Raw genomic sequence first — 18842 nt, 5'->3', positions numbered from 1 at the left:
GACAATTATTTGAAACTTTCGCTTCATTTTATTTCCATTAACAAAAACCTTTTCAAATGTTAATTTAAATTAATCACAAGAATGGGATGTCAAATAAAAACCCAGAGTGGAGGAGAAAACATTCACAGTGCAAACATCTCTGAAGCAGATCATTATATGCTGTGCCCACTGCCCATGCTATGATGAATCTGTAACAATATTTAGCGTACGGTCATAATTACCGCTCGGCCTCTTCCGATTTTCGGAAACAATGAGATGTAAAAAAAAAAATAATAAAAAAGAAAAAAAAAAAAGAAAAAAGGGCACTGTTCACGTATCTAAAGTGCATGTTTTACAGCTCCCTACAGAGTTAATTGCCAAACCATAAGACAAAATAATGAACAGATCCAAAAAATATCGATCAAAAAAACAAAATTTTACTGAACAAATGATTCCATCAGCCTTCATTGTTAAAGGAGGCTCTTCTTTTCATTGGGCAGAGTTCAGCATGGTTAAAGCATTCATTTCTATGGAACATGAACTAAAGAATCAGCTTGAACAGTAGTCTTTATAATACACAGAAATGTCTTTATATGCTGTACCATCGAGCGCTATACATTACATCTCCCTGACAGTCTCAAACTGACCCCTCGGTTTGTTCGTCCTTTGTCCGGTTGTCCTTCTCGTCCTTGTCCTTACTCTTTTTTGATTTCTTTTTCTTATGCTTGTGTTTTTGTCCCTTGGCGTCGGACTCCGATTCGTTGCCGGCGTGCTTCTTGTGTTTTTTGTGTTTCTTGTGCTTTTTGTGCTTTTTCTTTTCCTTCTTGTCCTTCTTGTCTTTCTTCTTTTTCTTGCTGTCCTGACTGCCTGGCGAGCTCGGGCTGCTGCTGTGGGCGTGGCTTCCGGTGGGGCTGGCGCTCCTGCTGTGGGCCGGACTTGCGCTGCTTTCCTGTCCCTTTTCCTTCCGCTCCGCCTTGCTTTCCACATCCGATGCGTCGCTCTCGCTCTCGCTGTAGTCTGGGACGAAGGCGGCCTCGTCCGTCTCCCGCGTTAAGTCGGAGGGAAGACGGGTGGAACGAGTCGAAGGAGGCTTTACGCGAGCGTCGCTTCTCTCGGGGTCGCTCTTGGACTCGGTCACTGAGGTACTTTGGTTCGCTTTGTGCTGCTCCTTTTCCTTTGCTACGCGATTATCAGAGTGTCTGGCTCCTTCTCTGTGTACCGCCTTGTCCCCCTTAGAGTCCTCCGAAGAAGTCGTCTTTTTGGAATCCCGAGACGGCTCCTTCCTGTCTGTGGAACAACTATGTTCAGACAGTCTGGACTCCTGGGAAGCAGTAGAAGCCCTTTTAGTGGTGTCTGAGGGCATTTTCGGGGGCGTTTGTGGAGAGTCCTTTTTCCTGGGCTGCTCTCTCGATTTCGTGTCCCTCTGCCGGAAATCGGTGTGGTCTTTTGAGCTGCTGCGGTGTTCCTGCTTCTTGTCGGCGAGACTGGCAGAGTTTTCTTTACTTGATGGCTTCCTGGAGGTCGATGCTGTCCTGTCGGTTTGTCTGTCTCTGGACGATTGAGACGAGGAGCTTCTCTCGCTTCCATGGTCGCTTCCTCTGTCCTGCGCTCGCTCGCGGTCCTGATTTGAGGTACCGGGTTTCTTTCTGTCCGAGGCGTCGCGGTCGGTGTTGCTTTTGTCTCGCTCTTTGCCTTTATCGCGTTCCTTTTCACACTCACCGTCTTTCTCCTTATCGCTTGGCAGATCCTTGGTAGGTTTGGCCTCTGGATTAACCTCTTTAGGGGCATTAGGCGCTTTACTAGGCTCTTTCTCGCTGGATTTTGAAGCAGCAGAGTTGGCAGCAGAAGCGTCGCCGTCTCCGTCTGCAGAAGAGGCAGGTGCGGCCTTGGATTCATCCTCCTCCGAGTCAAAGTCTTCCTTCTCCCATTTGGAGCGAGGCACCTGGATCATGACTATTTCATCCTCGGCAGGTGTCGAGCTGTCATTGGTGTATTCCTCCAGCGTTTTCACCACGGTCTTCTTCAGGTCTGGTTTCTCCTCATGCCTTTTGATGGGACTTCCGCCAGTTGAGCTGGTGCTGTCAAGACACAAACTTTAGTGCATGATATCCACATGGAAAAACGTCATTTATTAGCATATTACATAGAGGAAAGGATGTCGGCGGTGCATTTTTAAAAAAGATCTTACAGAATGGTGTGAAAAACAATATCTGGTTCTGAAAGTTAAAAACGCTTCATTAATGAGAGAGATCAAAGGGAAATGGCCAGAACGGACTAGACGGTGACTAGAAGGCTTTAGTAACAAACTGTCAAGGTTTCTGTGAGCCTCAGATTCCTATTCTGAGTTGACAGAAGGGGATTCTGAGGAGATTCTGCTGCCACCTAAAAGTTTGATGTGTTGCACAAACGGAGATGCTTTTCTGCTCGTCGCAAACTGTTCAACCAACGACAGTTGGACAGCTGAAGATATACACAATATCTCACAAAAGTGAGTGCACCCCTCACATTTCCGCAACCGTTTCAGTAAATCTTCATGGGACAATACTATAGAAATGAAACGCGGATATATTTTAGAGCAGTCAGTGTGCAGTTTGTATAGCAGTACAGATTTACTGTTCTCTAAAAATAACTGGCAACGAAAGTGAGTACACCCCAAGTTTAATTTCTATAGTATTGTCCCTTGAGAAGATGCTAAAATCTTTGCTGAGATCTGAGGGGTGCACTTACTTTTGTGAGATACTATAGATCTAGTGCATAGAAAACAGGTTCCTCTTACCTGGTGTAATCAACCAGCGTGGATCCAGACCGGTCTGTACCGTGCACCTGGCGTCGTAGCTTGACTTTTGACTTCTGGTCTGGTTTGACCTTCCCGGTGACAGATTCCTCGGAAGAAAGTCGCTCGTTAATCCTCTTTCCCATCTCACGATTGAGCTTGATCTTTCGAGCAGGTTCAGGTTTAATGTCCATTAGAGAAGGGATGGCGGGCTTCTCCTTCTGCATCGGCTTCTCGTTCTCTACCTTCGGCTTGGGCGACACGCTGGCCGCCTCAGCTACTTCCACCCTTGGGGATTTGCTCGGCATGAACTCTGGCTCCTTCGCGGGCAGCTTTTCCTCTTTCCGCTTCCGTTTCTCCACCTTCGCCTCGCTCGCTTTGTCGGTGGGTTTCTCCTCCGTTTTTATGGGCTTTTCCGATTTGGGTTTGACATCTTTAGCAGGAGGTTTCTCAACTTTAGGCAAGTCTTTGGCTGGTTCTTTCCTGGCTTTAGAGTCATCTTTGACTGTTTTTTGCTCTTGGTGAGGCTTGACCGGTCTGGACTGCTGTAATTTGCGAGGAAGCATGATTTTCTCAGAAGTATGCGGTTTGCTTGTTTCAGTCTTATGAGAAGGATCTTCTTTGATCCTTTTGATGGCCGGTTCATTAGAAACAACCCTTTCCCGTCCTGTATCCTCCTTTTCTCTGGCAGGCTTGGTGCTTTTTGCTGGAGCTTCTTTCTTTTGTGTGCTACTCTCAGTCTTGCGTTTAACTTTCTCTGACTTGCTTTTGGTTTTCTCTTTTCTCTCCTTGTCTGAAGAACTCTTGTAGGGCACGGAGGTGCTGTCCATGGGCTCGTCCCGGACGGGCGTGGCATCATCGCGACTCGAGTTCATCAGCATCGAGTCTCCCTTCCGTTCATCTTTCTTCGATTCGTCCATAGAGTCTGAATGACTGAATATATCTCCATCCTCGCCTTTCCTTTTTTTCCTATGTTTCCTGTGTTTGAGACTCTTCGAGTCCACAGCGGCGCTTGTGGATGGTTCTCGTTCTTTGGTGGGTTTCGGCGCTTCTTTGTTCGTTCCTCTTCCAATCGGCATATTGTTGACATGAAGATGGCCGTACTTTTCCGCGCACCTTTCCTGATACGTCAACGGACGATTTCTTGGTGGGGCGCCGTGTGCTGGATATTCTTCCCGGCGACCCCTGCCATACGGCGAATCGTCCCTGGGCCTGTGAGCTGCGAAACGCTCTGGAGAATATGCATCTCGTCCACCTGGACCACGGCCTCTGATCTGACCGCCTTGCGATGCCTCGTAACTCTTGAAATACTTCTCGTACCACTCTCTGTACTCTCTCTCCCACTCTCGATACCGTTCCCGTTCATAAGGGTCGCTCTGATCCACTGCTCGACCGTAGAAAGCTTTGGCGTCATACTGAGGAATTTCCCTGTACCGCCCTGTATATTTGCGCTCCTCTGCCTGAGCAGCCGGAGGCTGTTTCTTGCCAGGACTGTGGGTCCTGTAGATCGGCGACCTAGAGCGAGATCGATAGATGCCTCCTCCTCCACTTATTCCTGCTCCTTCTCGCCCTCTGTAGGAAGGAGAGCGCGTTCGAGACCGATGGTACGGAGGCGTGCGGGATCGAGAACGATAACTGCGGCTACGACCTCTGCCTCTTCTGGAGTATGGAGAATAGGATCGAGAACGGGATCGTGAACGAGAGCGGGAGCGAGATCGAGAGCGAGATCGCGATATGGAGCGCGAGTAGGAACGAGGAGATCGGGACCGAGATCTGGACTTTGAGTACGAGTAGGATGAGCCACTGTAGGAGGAGCGATATGGAGACTTTGACCTGTAGGGAAGATAATGGAACGTTTTTTTTATTGAGTCACTCGTCCCCCCCCCAGAAATTAATAAATAAATAAAAACAAGGTTGGGAAATACATACCTGGAATAGGACCTTCTTCTCTCCTTCTGGATCTTTCTGTACTCCAACAACTCTTTGGCAAAGTCATTGGTAAACTCCTCGAGTTTGGACTTCTCCCTAATTGCAAATTAATAAAAGATTCATTCACTTTAAATATTTAAAATATATAATATATATATAATATGTATATATATATAACTTACAAAGAGTTACAAGGTACATACTCTTCCTTCAGTCGACGCTGTTGTCTGTAGAATTCCTCTTTGGACAAGAAGTGTGCGGATGGTAATGGGGGTACAGTGGGGTTTGTGATTGGGGGCTGAGAACCTGGCGGTACCCATGGACTAGGTATATTTGTTGTGGCAGGGGGATAACCTGGGGGAGGCATATTGAAAGGGGGGGCAGGTTGTTGACCTGGAGGGAACTGCAACGGGAATTGTGGTGGAACAACACTAGAAGGGTGGGGAATAGTATGCTGAGGGGGAGGGAAAAGAGAGGGTGGGAAAAGGGCTGGAGCAACAGGAGGCGGCTGGACTGGAAGAACGGGCGCCCTCTGGTGACGATCATTGGGAAGGGGCCGACCTCGCCCCGGGGACCTAAAATGGGTGTGCAGAGAGACAAATTGGCCTATTTTCAACTCTTCTTCTAGCTGCCAGGAACTCGATCACAGATTATGTCCTAATACCAAACTCGATGCAAGGGCAAAATTTTTCAATCGAGGCTCACATTGAGAGTTTTCATTTTAAAAGTCTCAACAGTGAAAATACTCACGGATCCCACACAGGACGAACTGCAGGCAGTCTTGGGGCACCAGGTCTCAGTGGTCCTGAGACTGAAGAAGAAAAAACTATTTCATAATCTAAAATGGAAGTCTCAAGTTGTCAAAACAATATATACATATCGTTTAAATCAATCTTTTTAACATTTTAATAGAAAGAAATGTAAAGTTTATTAGTATTTCTGTGAATCAGCCAGTTTTGTACTGTAGATACAAGCGTACAAAGCCTCACCTGGTCTGGGTAAAGGGAGAGGAAGTGGGTGCAGATGTGGCTGGTTCATCAATGAAATGTGGGGCCCCTAAGGGAAATTTTTTAAAAGTGTCATAGATCTACAGACAAAATGACCTTATCAGATTTTAAATGTCAGACTGGGTACCAATGAGAATTTGCAATACCTTTGGAATAATTGGAGTAGGAAGCAGACTGTCAGGTAAAACCAAAGGCTTTAGCTGTATTTCTGGCTCTCTGTTTGGGTGGGGGTGAGAGGGACAAGACAAAACGATCTGCATTATAGACTCAGAAAGCAACAAAAGCTAAACTTTAAACTCGCTGTCATTCATGTTCAGGCATAATATTGCTGAATCCAATTACACTTTGCAATTTCCCACCGATGCTGAGAATCAGCAATATTAAATAATGCAGAAAAATAAAGTGCTCACTTAGGTAGGACGACATCCTCCTGTTTGGGTGGCTGCTGTGGTGGGGACAGAGCCGGTGCAGGGGGGCCACTACCGGTCTCGATCGCAGGAGAAGCATCGACCTCAGGGGGTGTGGCCGAGGACTGCTGAGTGACAGCAGTTGGTGGTGTAACGGCACGGGGTGGAGTCACGGCCGCAGGTGGTTGAGGTACAGCCGCAGGTGGAACTACAGCAGCGGGTGGGTTTTGGGGCGGCGTGCGAGCGCGTAACGGATCCTGCTGGCGAGAGTTTAGAAGTTTGAGGGGCTGAACAGGCCGCTGGACGCGGGGCTGAGGCTGAGGGGCTGGAGTAGAACTCTGAGCAGCGGCTTTGCGAATTCTCTTGGTGTAGCCCGTTTCATTCCTGAAGTTGTTCACAGCCTGGACAATGAGAACAATCACAAGGAGAACTTGTAAGCAATAGAGTGAGGTGTATATAGAGAGATAGATGTATTACACAGACATCTTACACGAGCTAACTGTGTTTCTATCCACATCTTACCTGACGTAGGAATTTGTTGGCAATTAACGCATCAGGTGAAACTTCAGACTGGTTGCAAGTGGGACAGATGTGCTCCTCTGACTCCAACAAACTTGTTCGAATACCTGTACAGAAACAAAAAAGCATTCCTATGTCAGTACTCAATAAGCGGCGATTCGTCAATGTGTATGAAATCTACAAACCTAACAAAGCAACAAGACCTACAATAATCATGTGAAAATTTGCATACAGCTTAAAACAATGTAGTACATTATATGGACAAAAGTTTGTGGACACCTAAGCAGAAGATAATGTGATGATCGAACATCCCAGTCTACATTTCATCCCTGTGTGCTGTTGGAATAATCTCCATGCGTCTGGAAAGACTAGATTTTGAAGTGTGTGTGTGGAGAATTTATGCTCATTCCAGCCACAAGGGCGTTAATAAAGAGGCCTGGAGTGCATTCGGCATTTTCATTGATCGCAAAGGTGTTCAGTAGGGTTAAGTTCAGAGCTCAATAGCAAGACACTCAGGATCTTCCTCTTCATGTAAAGCTTATCTTCAAGGAGCTTTGTGCACAGCGGGATTGTCCGGGTCTCCAAGTTCAAGTGAATGAAAAATTTCACGCAACTGCATCCACAAGACATTCTATACAACTTGTCTGACAGAAGCACATATGGCTGGAAAGGTCCGGTGTCCCAGTACTTTGGTCCATATAGTGTACATTAGGGAGAAAAAAGTAAAACTCACAATCATCACAGTAGCTGTTTCCGCAGCAGGGAATCACAACGGCGTCGGTCATCAAGTCTTTACAGATCAGACACAGCAACTCATCTGGAACGGGATCGTCATCATCAGAGGAGGACGACTGCTCCTGAGGGACAAACGGGGGCTTCTCCTTCTTCCCGATTGCATACGCTTCGCTGTTAACACGCAAAGAATGCAAAGAACAATAGCCCACCATTACAAAACGGTACACTCTGCGGGAGAAACGTTACGGACTCACGTGTGCTCAACGTGTGGTCACACTGCAGTTTGGATAATTGTATATCAAATATTGCATAGCGACGGAGCTCTTGTGCTTACGCGTCAATGGTGGGAATGGCGTAAGTGCCCGTGTTGGTCAGCATGGCACCTTTAATGTTGGGATCGTCCACTTCCATCATGAAGCTGCGAGGAATCCCTGTGCTCTTTTTAATCCGCTGAGGCGCCTCAAAACTTTTATCCTGCTAACACAACAGTCAGGTTCAATTAGAATTGGCTGGAAAAAAAGCAAGATTGTAAAAAAAATATATACATGTTACTTTCTTGTACTCTTGTAGCAGAATAAAACAGTAATTAATTTTAGGGTTGAAAAATTCCAGGAATTTTAATCTTTCCATGGCAATTAACAGGAAACAATGGGAATAAACTGAATTTAGAAAAAGAAAAAAAAAAAGGATAATCCTGGTTTAAACCTCCAGATTTAATGCAATTTCAGTTTCCATGCCCCCTACATATACATATATATATATATATATATATTAGTTTGTATGCATGTCAACTTATGACCAAACAAAATGTTTGTATATTTTACAGTTTGCATACATTTCCCCTAATTTCTAATTATTTTATATAAACGATACGTTTTCCATGCACGGTTTCCGGAAATTTGCGACCCTAATAACTATTAATGAAAACCCAGTTACCCCATTGGTCGGGCAGTTTCGGATGTAGTGTCCACTTTTCCCACAGCGAAAGCAGGTGTAATTTGGAGGAGGAGGACCCACCATCTTCTTTGTGTAACTGAAGAAAAGACACATCTCATAAGACATAATTCCTTCCTTCCAAAAAAAAAAAAAAAAAAAAGTGTGTGTGTGTGTGTATATATATATATATATATATATATATATTAGACCAAGGAAATTCTATAGCTTGAAGGATTATGGTATTCAGACATAAATCAAGAACAAAGAATTAAATGGACTATAGTTTAATCATCACATCTGAATTGACCCTGAATTGACCTGAGAAATGGACACTTACTGAATGGGGTCGTAATCATGATTGGACTGGGACATCATGGCTTTGATTTTGTCTTCCTCTGAGGCGTTCGCCTCGGCCAGATTCGCCGTCTGTTCAACAGGCAATAACGGTTGCAAATGATGACACGTCAATAATGCTAATTTAGCTAGTGCGCGAGAGCCCACAGATCCTTCATGCTGTAAAGAGAAGCTGCTCCATTGCTTTTACTGGTGTCAAAATGCTGGAGGCAAATCGGACCGGTGAGTATCGCAAGCCCCTCAACATGTCCCCCCCCCAAAAAAAAGAAAATATGAAATCCAGCAGAGTAGCATTTCATCACTATCATTTAATTTATATATAAATAAATAAAAAGGAGAAAATCAAAGTAAAGAGCAGATAATGCACATAGAGCATGATGCAGTTTATCCACGGTGCTGTTATGCAGACACGGTTATGGCTACATGAGCTGATAACTGATGCTCTGTAGACTCGAGACTATATACGCTATACGGACAAAAGGACTGGGACACCCTTCTCCTTTTTTGGAGGCACACATGACATGATGTCTTTGGATGCTTTAACATTCCCTTGAACTAGGATCTTTCTATTAAGATACCGGTTGATGATGATCTCTCCTTGCTGTTGAGATCGGACCTCAACCCTATTAAACACTTTTGCCCCATGCCTTCTCACCTCACCTCCATCATCAGTACCTGACTAACTGGCTGAATGAGCACAAATCTCCATAGAAACTAGTGGAACATCTTCCCAGAAGATTGGAGTTTTTATGTGGAAGGTGGAATAAAATGCTCAAAAAAAGCTGAGGTGTCCACAAACTTTTGTCCATTTAATGAAAGTCTCAGCAACGCTTCAGATCAACATTGAGCAGCATTAGCTGACGCATTACTTCCACGGTTACATTTAGCAAGCTACGGTAATATAACCTGGCTAGCCACAGTTAGCTAGACTGTCCATGTCGTTAACGATTTTTAAACAGGACCCAAAGCCCAGGATCACGTCAGAAGACGAAAAGGTTTGAGGAAAGTAGCCACAATATAAAACTGTACTAAATAATAGGATAAATAAACGAGCGATTGGATTAGAAAAACGTCTGTGGCTTCTGAATAAACCCTCACATTTAAATGATACATAATTCTAGAAAAATTCAATTAAAAAAAATTAAAAACTAAAATGTAACTACTTCGGCAATGAAGCGGCACGAGAAAAGTCCAGTATGGGAAATTTCGGCTCCGTCTTTGACAAATAAAAAAAAAATAGACAGCAGGCGTCGTCTTTACAGCACCAAGCATGCTCATGGCTCACACACTATTTCAGAAAATCACAAAAATCACCTAATATACGAGTTGCAGCTTTCACTCGGTTATGTTTATAGACCACGTGACATGAAAATCTGGAGTAAGTTGCTGTAAGCAGTTAGTTTTCTCAAGTTATTCCACACACACGTCGCATTCTTCCAATTTGACGAAAGATCGGAATCGCAACAAACATTCCTGGATAGAATGAAAGATGGGATTCTCGTTTCTAATGCCGCATCATTATTATAGCGTGCTCATTCCGATACATTAGACCTCTGAAAAGTAACTTACAGACTCACATCGTTTATAGAAAGTCTCCAATGAGAAAAACCTTCTTGAGCATATTTGGAAGGAGTCTCCAGTGTCAGTGCTTTAGAAGTGTGACAAACTGCAGAATCTCTTTTTATGACATTAATAAAGATTTAAAAAAAAAACAATAAAGCCGAAACTGGTGAGGGAGCAACCAGTTACAGCTGATGTGAGTCAGGAAAAGCGATTTTCACACAAAAATACATACAAAACCTCCAAACCCTCAGGTCACTGGAAAATTTCAAGAAAAAGCTGAGCAGTTTTTTAAACACTGAAACTCAACATCATTTAACACAAGTGTCTCGTTCCTGTAGAAGAAACTTCCTGTACACCAAACAGAACACGCATCAAACCACGCATTACTGTAGTAACCCAAAATTCCATCCCTCCATCCATCCCTGAAATCATTCCATCCTTCTACCAAAGCCTCCCATCTAGCAAATCTATCTATTCATCCACCCATCAAATGCATCCATCTATCACATCCATCCATCATTCAACCAATTAATCTATCCATCCACTCGTCTAGCAATCTGTCCACCTATCCGTCGTTCAAATCTATCAATTCCTCCATCCTTCAAATCTATTCATCCATCCATCCTTCAAATCTATCTATCCATTAATTTCTTCATCCTTCAAATCTATTCATCAATCCATCAAATCTGGACATCCACATACCAATCTATCTATCCACCCATCTTACTATCCATCCATCCTTCAAATCCATCCTCCCATTCTGTCATATCAATCCATTCCTCCATCCTTCTAATCGATCCATTCATCCAGTTAAATCTATCCATTCCTCTATCCCTTAAATCTATTCACCAAATCCATCCATTCTTGAAATCTACCCATTAGTCTTTCCAACCACACATCTAGCTATCCATCCATCAAATCTATCCATCTATCAATCAAAACTATCCCCTCATCTATCCATCCATTCATCCATCCTTTAAAACTATCCATCCAATCAAAACTATCCCTTCATATCTCTAAAATCCAGCTATTATATCATTAATCCACACTACAAATATCCATCCATCGATCCTTCGAATACATTTATTCATCCATCCTGCTTAAGATATATCCATATATCCACATCCAACAAATCTCTCCATCCACCCACCCACCCATTATTCCACAGAATTATAAATGAAGACATTTTAAACAGTTAGCAAATTTAAAGAAAAGTGAATTAGAGCAGGACAAACACTGACAGCTGCACGCCTTGTTCTTTTATTTGAAAATGAAATGCTGTTTAACTGTTTGTTACAGATTCAATAAAAGGTTTACATAAAAATACCAGAAAATGTCACTCAGAAGTTTTTCAAACTATGGAATACAGGGACTAAAAAGATGCTAAATTCACATGCACTACACATAAAAGGGGTTAAATAAAACAAATGATATATACCTTGGAGAGCTGCGCCAGAGTAATGGAGGGAGAATCATCGATCTGTTTATACAAAGACAAAATATTGGACAAGATATTATACTGCAGTGACATCCAACAGTGAAATGGCTCCGAACTGAGTGACGATGTAATCGCAAAGTTGTATTACATACATTAAAAAAAAAACAATACACAAACACACATACAGAAATCTGTTTTTAACTGTTTTTACAAACAGCGCCGCATCTTCGGTCGATCGGCTGAACATGTTAATGAAGCCACAGCGGACTTTACCGTAATGAAAGCTCTTCGTTTGGCCGACTTCGGGACAGAAGTGAAAACACGAGGCCGTGGGAATGTTATTATGACGTTTGAAATCGCAGGGATTTTATTGATCAAGCTCAATGATGTTCAGCATCATACAAACAATTACTTTAGTCAAAAAAACAAAAAAATATCAATGAGTGGTACTGCGAGCACTGATGAGACACCATTGCAAAATAAATTATAAGAAAAAGAAGAATGGTGGATGATTTCTTTCTTAGGGGTTTTGTTCAGTTGTAGCAAATGACAAAGAATAAACAGAACATTGAAATTAGATTTAAATATAAATATCTGTATATAATAAATCTGTAGATCATAAAATCCAACATTTACACAAATGTGACCAAAAAGTGTTTTCATACACACAAAAAATATAAATGAAATATATGACCTGGTACAGTTACCGTGGAAACAAGCACAGCGCAATCCAGTAAGAGAAGAAATATATATAAATTAAGATATCAAGATCACGATGGCAGAACAATTCTACATGCAGTATATGGTACATGATAATGCGACATACGTATCAGTCACAATGGTGATTATTGTAATCAAGAGAATCGACAGATTGGACAATCAAATATCTGGTGTAGAAATACATCCCCCACCCCATCAAAAAAAACAAAAAACAAACAAAAAACAACAACACAACTGGCATCAGTTTGAATAAATCATAACCTCCTGTGTGAGTATTATAAGGAAATGTACCCGGTTAGTATTTAATAGAAAATGTTTCATTTTTTGTTATTTTTAATCAATTAAATGCAGATCAACGGTTCCACTCGAGAGAACAACTGAACAATTTATATTAAATTGCACCAACACTCAGAAATTAGAAGTACACCGTCAATGACCCAACCCTCTGTAGTGACCTGTACACAAACATCTATAATCTATCCATCAAGAGAAACAGACAGACAGACATACACAAAATGAACACACGGTCAGGTGTGTGTGTGTGTGTGTGTGTGTGTGTGTGTGTGTGCAAGTAGTTGCAGATCTGAAAACAAATAGACGCTGAACGACGACCCAGTAATACATTAACTGTAGTAAAATGTCTAAAAGAACTATTTTTATTAGTTATTTTAGATTTTGTGTACTCCTGATAAGTTTGGTTTTTTAGATCATTGTGATTGAGCGCTGGTCAAAAACAATACATTTCCTAAATGATTAAAACCACTGGATTTTTTTTTTTTTATTAGTTTGTTATAAATCTGGTCAGTCACCAGTTTTCGGGCCATGCAAAGTCAATCTTTTGCATAATACGTTTAAGCAAAAAACAAAAGCAAAAAATGAAGAAAAAGAAGAAAAAGAAAAGTAAAGGCATGCCTGCTCTGTCGGTATTCAGGTATTCTTCACTGTGCTTTTGTTGACCAATCAAAAGGACCTAACTGACCTGATTTCATTTCTAAAAAGAAAGACTTAAATACTTGCGTCATTTTTTATGACAGCTGAAGTGACGTCCTTTTTGACGTATCTGAAACTTTGCTGCTGACAAAATATGAGCGATCGTTTATTTAAAAAACGATCATGAAAAAGACATCTGTCTGGGGTGATCAACACACCTGGTCAGTTGTTTAAGACCAAGACCCCTATTAACCAGCTGAGCGCAGGCGTTCCTTCAGTTACTCAGCACAACAAACGGTTCATACCCGACTCCGATTGGCCGGAAGGTGCGAGCACAGGCGGTTGAACACACATGTTCTTTTTTTGTTTAATTACCGTTCTGTGTTAATGTTTTGTCTATAACTGTAACCATAGTAACATACAAGGGAAAATCACTGGGTTTTTTTTTTTTGGTTTGCAATTTGGGGGGAAAAAAGGCAAAGGTATGAGATTGGTTTGACAAACTTGGGGGAGGAAAGATGGGAGGGCAGAAAAAAATAAATAAATTTAAGTACAATGAGAATTCCAACATCTGGATTATTAGTAGATACGCAGCACATATGCACTCAATTCACACGCGCTCTCTCTCTCTCTCTCACTCACACACACCTCGCTTTCGCAACAAATGTAGTTACAGCACTACTGTGTATATGAATAAGAGCTCCTGTGTATATAAAAATCTATACTAAAAAAAAGTTTATTTTAATTAATTTCCTTGTGCACAATGGTGGTGGTTTTATCTTGTCAAATGCTGCCAGGTATTCACGTTTTAAGCAGGACGATTCACAGCTTGATGTGTTCTAGACAATTTGAATGCACTTTGCAGAGGCCAGCATCGGGAGGTTCTTTTGCCTCTCCGCCATGCACTGAAATTGTTAAGCGCACACACTAGACTGTCATCTTTTTTGTGATCAGGATTGAAATAGAATTAGTGCCACTTCTACTTATTAAAACAGGTCAGCATTAATTTGGGAATGGGGAAACAGAAATTCTTTATTTAAGAATGGCATTGACTTGTACACTTGTTTGCAGAATGACATGGTTGGAAGCGGTGAAAGCTGTTAATTCAATTGAGAGGAAAAGAAAACAAAAAATACAAAATAAGGAGGGCTGAGACAATTCTCAAGTTTAGAAAATAATATACATATCTATAATATAATTGAATTCCTTTTTTTACTAATTGCTAAATATTTAACTTTTTAGTTAAACAAACGTATACACAGTGTAAAAGGCCGCGGTATTAGTTTGAGATTCATCCGAACGTTTTTGAGATTCACATTAACCCATACTGCGGATCAAAAATGTAAAAAAACTTAAGCAGGGTAACTAAGGACGCAGTCATGGAGAGACAGGAACACACACTCGTTCCGTCATGGTTTATTCCACAGAAACCCTGTTCATCACATCATCGGTTTATCCACACCAGAAATATTTACACCAACATTCAACAAATGTGCATGAAAAACAAGGCTTTTCAGAAAAGTGCACTATCATCAATATAACTTGGCAAAAAAAGGCAGAAATGCGGACACTTTTCTTTCAATAATAGTATTTCACCTGAGCATGAAATAGTTGATCATTACCATTATCATTAAGGTGATCACAGTGGTTTAAACAGACAGTGAAGCTGTTTCCGTAAAGAAATAAATAACTTCGACAAAATGGTTTTTATTCATAAAACAGAAAGACAGATTGTACAAAGTACAACAGGCAGACTTTAAGATCTTATAAAGATCAGTGTGATCAGACAGTACATCAAACTGTACAGTATTTAACCCCCCCCAGGTGTGTGACACGGTGTAGTAGCGAGTGCACGCACCTCCGTACACATGGCTCAGAGTAATTAGCAAAGTCTCAGCACAACGCACGACAGGAAAGAACAAGGAACGCGTGGGTGAGAGAAAAACGGTGTGTGGTGCAGGTGTGAAAGGTTAGAATAAATGAGCTGGTGTTACATACGGCTTTTGAAGGTCCAACTGACTGTTCGGATCGGTCACTGCAACGCAGAAAGAAAAAAAGAAAAAAGGTCAGGGGGGGCAGCGCAACACAACCAATAATGCTGTTCACACACACAAAAGGACGGATGCGCACGAACACACAATGAGTATAATACCTCATTATCTGTCTGTTTTACGAGTCATTCGCACGTAAAGTTTCAGCTTCTCTATCGATCTATATCTACTATATAGACAAAAGTTTGTGGACACCTGAGCACAACACATTTAATCCCCCATTCACTTTTATAATAACTTTCACTCTCTAGGAATATATTTCCTCTAGGTTCTGGTCAGGTACTTGTGTAAAAAAAGATGGAGGCGGCCTGGGGTGCAGTTAGCGTTCCAATTCATCCCAAAGATGTTCATTATGCTTAATGGTCAGAACTCTATTTTAGAAGATCTTCCACTCCAACCAATGTCAACCTTGTAGTCATAAAGATCCTATTTCAAGCGCTACATTATCTACTATCTGCTACTGTATCTGGAGACATTCTATACAATTGTGTGCCTCTGGCGTGTAAAATAAGAAACACGTACGGCTGGAAAAGTCAAGTGTCCCAATACTTTTGCCAATAGACTATCTGTACAGTGATTTTTTTTCCCCTTCTTCGCCACTTGTGTAAATACTAGCTGAAAACCTCTACTGAGCATCCCACAAATGTACTGGAGGTTACACCTCCCAATCTGACTAATCCCACCCTCTCAGGCAGCACATTTCATTAAGAGTTAAGTAAGTAAGAAGTTACACACCACCTGTTACAACAGGGTTGCAATTAGAATTTTGCAGAATTTAGAATTAACCACCTGTAGACATAAAAAGCTGACTTACATGAGAAATGTTTTGCTTGTTGCCTTTACACCACCGATTGGTATTCGCCGGATGATGACGGAGGAGTTTTTGGGGATTAGAGCCACATCATCAGTGTATTCTGTGGGAAAAGAGGAACAAAACACACAAAAAAAAAAAGAAACAAGATTTACTAACGTACAAAAATTCCACACAGACCTGAAACTTAAGGTGAACCGTCCAAGCCAGGAATTCGTTCTCATTTGACTACTTTGTTAAAACTCTGAGCTCCACAGGAGCAAATGCATCAATAACACATTTATAGTATTTTCATGCTCAAACCCAAAGCTCTCAGATTGGCACCAATGGGGGGAGCTTCTATTAATTCCCCAATATACTCGACTGACTCTCTCTGGCACGGACCACCATGGCCAGCTTGGTTTATCACACACACTGCATGAGCAAACGTACATGTACTCTCTTCATGTTGTGTAACATTGCATACTTCGTTTTTTTTATGTGTTGCGGTGGAAGTGTGTGTGTGTGTGTGTGTGTGTGTGTGTGTGAGAGAGAGGTTTTAAGTGCTCCATCTGAGCAGTGTGTGTTCACTATCTAACAGGAAGGTGCAATTCAATGCTGACTAACGAGACTTAAAAAAAAAAAAAAAAACATTCATAACTCATTCATGTGTAGTGCTTTTACATTAAAAGTACAAATCCCTGAGTCAACATCCAGACTTCTGTCTTCACTGCTGAGTCACGATCTCTTTTTCCGGAAATCTAAAACCCTAATGTCCGACAGCAGGGTCTGACCTGCGAGAACATGCGACCACCAAACAACATGGTCCTGGTTTTCATTTGGACATTTTTAATCGCGAGAACAAACACTGTCGCGATATCGCTGTGTATGAACCCTCTTCCGTGTTTTGAATGTGCGCGCCAGCTAACCGGAAACGTCCAAGAACCAAAGACGTCACTTCCTCGCATGAACGAATGGCCGATCGAAATTATATATATTAAGTGTGTGGAAGACGTTTTTTTGTTGCCTTCATTCGAACTAGGTGAAGAAGACACGAGCCTATTTTATCATGAACAGAGCAAATGTGCTTGTAGTGAAAGATCTCCTGCTATGGAGCTCCAACCAGTATATATATCGCCACAAAATCTAGTGGACCATCTTCCAGGAAGAGTGGAGAATTTTATAAGAGCAAATAGGGACACTGTGGGATGGGATGATCTGAAGGGAGGGAATGATTTGTCAGGTGTAAACAAACTCTTGGTCACAGAGAACAGGTCTAATACGGAAGATCTTAACTAGTATATAAAGACTTCAGGTAAGACAGTTGTGTGTGTAAGAAAGATCTTACCTTCTTTAGTCTGGGCGTTGGTGATCTGGAGGTCGCAGTCCGCAGCCTTTAGCTTCTCCCTGCCCATGATCTGGCGCTTCAGCTCGCTCACGGTGATGTGCAGCCCATCGAAAGTCACCGTGTCGTAATTAAGTTTAGAAGAAAACTTATAATGAACACAAGACATGTTTTTTGGGTTTTGTGTTTCTTTTCTTTTTTAAAACACACACGTTTGTCAGATCAGAATATCCACTTTATCATAACACAATGACCTAACGCTCCCTTCACTGCTGCTCTCTCTCTCTCACGCCAAAGGCCTACAATCCCCCATTCAAGCCCAAAGCCCAAGAATTAGCAGCTAAAGAAAACCCGCAGGTGGTCATGCCGGATCCAGAGACGGTTCATGAGCACAAAACACTACAATCAGTCCGGGATAAGGAGCGATCACAGCGGGGAGCGCCCACGGTTCAGGCTCCCAGTGTCCATCAACGCGTCCAAGCTCGAGCGGCGTGTTTTCACCGCGTCAGATCGCAACGTCCAACCTTAGAGACAAACGCACGTACTCCAAAAAATACTCAAAAAATAAGTCCAGGTGTTCACAGAGTGTCCTTTAAAGTATAAATATCAATAAAGAAACTCCTGTAGTGGGAAATCCAACAAAAAAAACATACAGGTGAAGGAAAAACAAAGCGGGAAAAGGCCTAGATTAGTGCGGCTAGGGAAACTAGCAGCAAGCTAAACATAGAAACGGGCTAAAACACGAAAGAAAAAAACAACAAAAATGACCAGGAAAAAAAACAAAGAACAATAAATACAATATCTAAATGCTTATCAATTCGTATATTATGTAAACCAACGCAACATTATATAGTCTGTTTTATTTAAAGTAATACCATCCTCAACGGGAGCGCGCCTTACACCGAACAGGCCGCTCGTTCAACGGGGTCACTTGTGCACAAACGCAGGGGCGACGGCATCGACGTCATAAACATGAGACGAACGCCACAGGCCTCTCTTACTCGTAATTTCCTACGAGGAAAAAAAGACAACAACAACTCGGAGTTCGTGCTCGTAGATTCAATAATGGGCTTCTCTTCCTTCACGAGTTCAGCAATTGAAATCATCAAATCATCATGGCTGCCAAATAGCATGAGCAGAACCCACACGCTGGTTTCTGAACTGGGAAATCGGACCTCTTTTTTTTGTTTGTTTTTTTGTGCGTGACGTCATTTAACGAGCCACAACGTGCGTCATTGTTTAGCTCTAAACCGCCGCCATTTTGATCTCATTATTGCAATCACGAATTTAACAATAACAATCACAACACAGATACAACAAAAAGAAGAGGATGAGATACATACATTACAAAATAATAGAAAATCCA

At 42.0% G+C, this 18842-nt stretch overlaps 1 protein-coding gene across 4 annotated transcripts; it reads right to left on the bottom strand.

Annotated features, from left to right (window-relative positions):
- rbbp6 (retinoblastoma binding protein 6) lies at positions 1-18641 on the bottom strand. Of its 4 annotated transcripts, none has more exons than XM_046865759.1 (17): positions 17480-18641; positions 16156-16255; positions 15289-15325; positions 11641-11682; positions 8623-8711; positions 8286-8382; positions 7684-7826; positions 7348-7520; positions 6618-6721; positions 6099-6496; positions 5835-5904; positions 5671-5737; positions 5432-5492; positions 4864-5256; positions 4682-4777; positions 2756-4585; positions 1-2057 (listed from the first exon to the last, which is right to left on the bottom strand). In XM_046865759.1, the coding sequence occupies exons 1-17, from the start codon at positions 17643-17645 to the stop codon at positions 617-619; spliced, it is 5307 nt and encodes a 1768-aa protein (XP_046721715.1). In that variant the 5' UTR covers positions 17646-18641; the 3' UTR covers positions 1-616. The 4 variants fall into 4 exon arrangements, with proteins under 4 accessions (XP_046721715.1, XP_046721717.1, XP_046721716.1 ...); XM_046865761.1 differs by having other exon boundaries at positions 4885-5256; XM_046865760.1 differs by having other exon boundaries at positions 7684-7823.
- Between the last annotated feature and the right edge of the window lie 201 nt (positions 18642-18842).

Source organism: Silurus meridionalis, chromosome 14 (genome assembly GCF_014805685.1).
Source record: "Silurus meridionalis isolate SWU-2019-XX chromosome 14, ASM1480568v1, whole genome shotgun sequence".
In the NCBI taxonomy this organism is placed as follows: Eukaryota; Metazoa; Chordata; class Actinopteri; order Siluriformes; family Siluridae; genus Silurus; species Silurus meridionalis.
Note: the sequence above shows the minus strand (reverse complement) of the source record. Positions and strands in the feature narration are given on the sequence as shown.

Excerpts from the sequence above, each read along its gene's own strand:
- rbbp6 (XM_046865759.1), bottom strand. The coding sequence starts at position 17,645 with ATGTCTTGTGTTCATTATAAGTTTTCTTCTAAACTTAATTACGACACG. Across the intron at positions 16,256-17,479 it reads CAACGCCCAGACTAAAGAAG|AATACACTGATGATGTGGCT; the intron begins GTAAGATCTTTC and ends CTTTTCCCACAG. Across the intron at positions 4,586-4,681 it reads AGAAGAAGGTCCTATTCCAG|GTCAAAGTCTCCATATCGCT; the intron begins GTATGTATTTCC and ends TCTTCCCTACAG.